The 3451-nt window shown below is 42.7% G+C and overlaps 1 protein-coding gene across 1 annotated transcript; it reads right to left on the bottom strand.

The window, feature by feature from the left end:
• Nucleotides 1-2148: 2148 nt before the first annotated feature.
• LOC104999461 (olfactory receptor 9A4-like) lies at nucleotides 2149-3093 on the bottom strand. The gene has a single exon (XM_010855030.1). The coding sequence runs from the start codon at nucleotides 3091-3093 to the stop codon at nucleotides 2149-2151; it is 945 nt and encodes a 314-aa protein (XP_010853332.1).
• Between the last annotated feature and the right edge of the window lie 358 nt (nucleotides 3094-3451).

Raw genomic sequence — 3451 nt, 5'->3', positions numbered from 1 at the left:
ATACAAAGTCTCATTCTCTAAACTCTCTAGGCTGTATTTCTATTTCTGTTGGCTTCCATCAGTATCCCCAAATCATATCACATTTGTACTTATCATTTTAACATCAAAATTCCACATTAGAATTAAGTACCTTGAAGGCACATTCTTCAGCCTTCTACTATCACAACAAGTGACAAGAAGAGGGTCTGACAAAATGTGTACTCTATAAATATTATTCAGTGAATATATCAGTTAGTAGATTAAAGAACAATACAATATAAAGAATATTCAACCTGACTATCTTTCCCTTCACTCACTCTTTTCTAAAGCATTGTCCACTCAACTTGTAATCTCTCTTGCCACAGATCATTCACAAACTGAGAAGTGGTATAAAGAAGAGATGAAGAGGGAGCAAGGTTGTGGGTCTCTCACCCAGCATTGCACATCCACACCCTGCTCTTTGCTATGCAGGGATGATCTGAAGTACAGCTGATCTACTCTGCAGCTGCTTCACTTTACTCCTTGTTTGAGAAGCCAGCCCACCTCAGGCTTCCCAAAGAGATGCTTTTCTATTCTCTTCTTCAAGAGGAGAATCACTTGGAAGACATTCATTTCAAGAGAAGGGGAAGGACTAAAAGGTCTTCTGCCCTTCATGTATCAACCGCCACCCCTACATGGCTAATACAAGGCAATGCTTGGGAGACAGCCTGATTCTGTTGTCTTCACTCAAAATGAGGAATAACTAGCCAAGCGCAGAAACTTAAAGTACAGAAATAATGGTGCTAAGAGGAATCAGGTTGTCTCCCTGTCTCTCATTCTCTCTGCCTCTTTCCTCCTCTTCCTTGTCTACCCCCAAGGATAGTTATTCACTGAGGAAAAAATTTGTACAGGTTCAGACACACACCAGGGATATAGTTAAGGAAAAGCTGAAAAAACTTCCACTCTTCCCACCTGAGGCTAATCAAGTTGGAGACCATGGATGTTTTGTGCAGTGGGCAAAATTGAAAGCTCCCAGTCAGGAGCTTCTCAACACCCAGGCCGCCTTACTCCCTGGACCTTCCTTACCCACTACCACACATTCCCAGCTGTCAAAATCAGCCAACGCAGCTGCTATGTGCTTCTCCCTAACTACATGGAGCCCTACAGAGCCTAAGCCACCCTCAAGCTGTGAACTCACCAGTGGATTCAAGACACTTGTCAAAAACCTAGTGGCCAAACGGACTTATGTCCAAATTCTCTCTTCATTTCCAGGGTTATAAGAAGCCCATCTCTCCCAGATGATCTCTGCCCTCTCTGGACACACACTCTCAGTCATCTTTATGGATCCAGGTCATAGATTCAAAGAGAGGATCTGCCACCTACTCTACCACCAATGTGCTAATGCCATGGCCCATTCCCATCTCTCCAACATGCATGCATTCCAAGTGGGGTTGTTCAGCCATATGTTTCCCTCTAGGTCTTCAAAGGTGATAGGGTTTTGGAGCCCTGCTCAAAAACCTCAGCTGCTTAGATTGAGGGATAAAGGTTTAAAAAATATTCAAAATTAATCCCAAAAGTGCTACATAAAAGTGAGAATGGCTGAGATGCTGAGGAAAATTGCAAAATCACGTCTGAAATATTTATTACATTTGCAAAAACAACTTTTTATTTGTTATTATATTTTTGGCCGTGCTGGGTCTTTTTGCTGCACACGGGCTTTTGCTAGTTGTCGAAGGCAGGGCTGCTCTCTAGTTGGGGCTCAGACTTCTCATTGTTTGGCTTCTCTTTGCAGAGCACAGGCTTTAGGGTACACAGGCTTCAGTATTTGTGGTACACAAGTTTAGTTGCCCATGGCACGTTGGATCTTCTGGGCCAGGTATTGAAACCATTTCTCCGGCATTGACAGGTGGATTCTTTACCACTGGACCATCTGGTAAGTCCTATTAAATTTATTTTGCAAGGTGTATTTTAACTAGAATAATGTGTATAAATGAATGTATCCACTGTAACTACAATAATGTGTATAAATGAATATATCTACTGAAAAATAAGGAAGTGATTATTAAAAGCTAAAAGTTACATCATTGACCATAAACTACTTGATGATGAAAATGACTATTGCAGATTTGAATCAGAGCTCTCAGCTTACTCAGGCCCAAGATGATGAATCCATGGTGGTCCTGACAACAGCTAAGCCTTGAGGAGTCGATAGCAGCTTTTCATGGCATCTCGAAACACCTCTCTGAATTTGTCATTTCGGAGGGTGAAGATAAAGGGGTTCAGACATGGGGTTACGACTAAAACCATCAGTGATGCTACCCTGTTGTACTCAGCGGCCTGCGTTTGCTTGGGTTTCACGTAGAGGAACAAACAGCTGCTGTAGCCGATCACGACACAGGTGAAGTGGGAGGCACATGTAGAGAAGGCTTTCCGCTGGCCAGATCCTGAAGGGATCTTGAGGATGGTGGAGATGATGTAGGTGTAGGAGACAATTGTAGGGATCAAAGAACCAAAAAGTACAAAAACAGCCATTAAAAAAAGAATAAATTCTGTGAAAAGGCTATCATCACATGATAGCTTGAATAACTGTCCTCGGTCACAGTAAAAATGGTCTAGCACATTTGATTTGCAGAAAGTAAGATGAAACGTGGCATAGACTGGCCAGATTTGAAATAGGAAGCCAAACACCCAGGACACAATTACCACCCAGAGACAGGTGTGGCTGTTCATAATGATGGTGTACCGCAGAGGGTTACAGACAGCCACATGACGGTCCACAGCCATCACAGCAAGTAATATGAACTCCGAAGTTCCCAAAGACAGGTACAAATACAGTTGTACACAACAGGCAGTCAAGGATATTGCCTGCATCCCAGGAAGTAGCAGACCCCAGAGCATCAAAGGGACAGTCACAGTTGTGGTCAGCATCTCTAGGACAGAGAGGTGACCCAGGAAGAAATACATGGGGGTCTGCAGACGTTTATCAACACAGACAATCACAATAATGAGGATATTTCCCATCACTGTCACCAAGTAGAAGAAAAAGAAAGCAGCAAAAAGAATATTGTGCAGTTCTTTAGAGCCAGGGAAGCCAAGGAGATAAAATTCCGTGGTGCTAGAGTAATTTTTCAACATTTAGCTGGGTGCTTCTGCTCTTTTTGAAATCTGGAAGGCAAAGGAGAGACAACGGGCTGCTAATTTCAATGCACTAAAGACATTCACTGGTTGACAAGATATTATCTCTTGCTCTTTCAGGCTCCACAGAATGACCAGCTGGGTTCATATTTCACTATTCTCTGTACAAAGTTGATGTTAAATTTTTATAAACAATATGTGGGCTTCCCTGGTGGTTCAGTGGTAAAGAATATTCCTGCTATTGTGGGAGAAACAGGTTAGATAGTGGATCCAGGAATATGCCCTGGAGAAGAAAATGGCAACTCACTCCAGTATCTTGTCTGGGAAATACCACAGAGGAGTCTGGTGGGCTACAGTC

This window comes from Bison bison, unplaced genomic scaffold, assembly GCF_000754665.1.
Source record: "Bison bison bison isolate TAMUID 2011002044 unplaced genomic scaffold, Bison_UMD1.0 scf7180017864352, whole genome shotgun sequence".
Classification (NCBI taxonomy): Eukaryota; Metazoa; Chordata; class Mammalia; order Artiodactyla; family Bovidae; genus Bison; species Bison bison.
This window is presented reverse-complemented; position numbering and strand designations above follow the sequence as displayed.

What these genes read in the sequence shown, in the direction of transcription:
- LOC104999461 (XM_010855030.1), bottom strand. Translation starts at nt 3,093, where the DNA reads ATGTTGAAAAATTACTCTAGCACCACGGAATTTTATCTCCTTGGCTTC.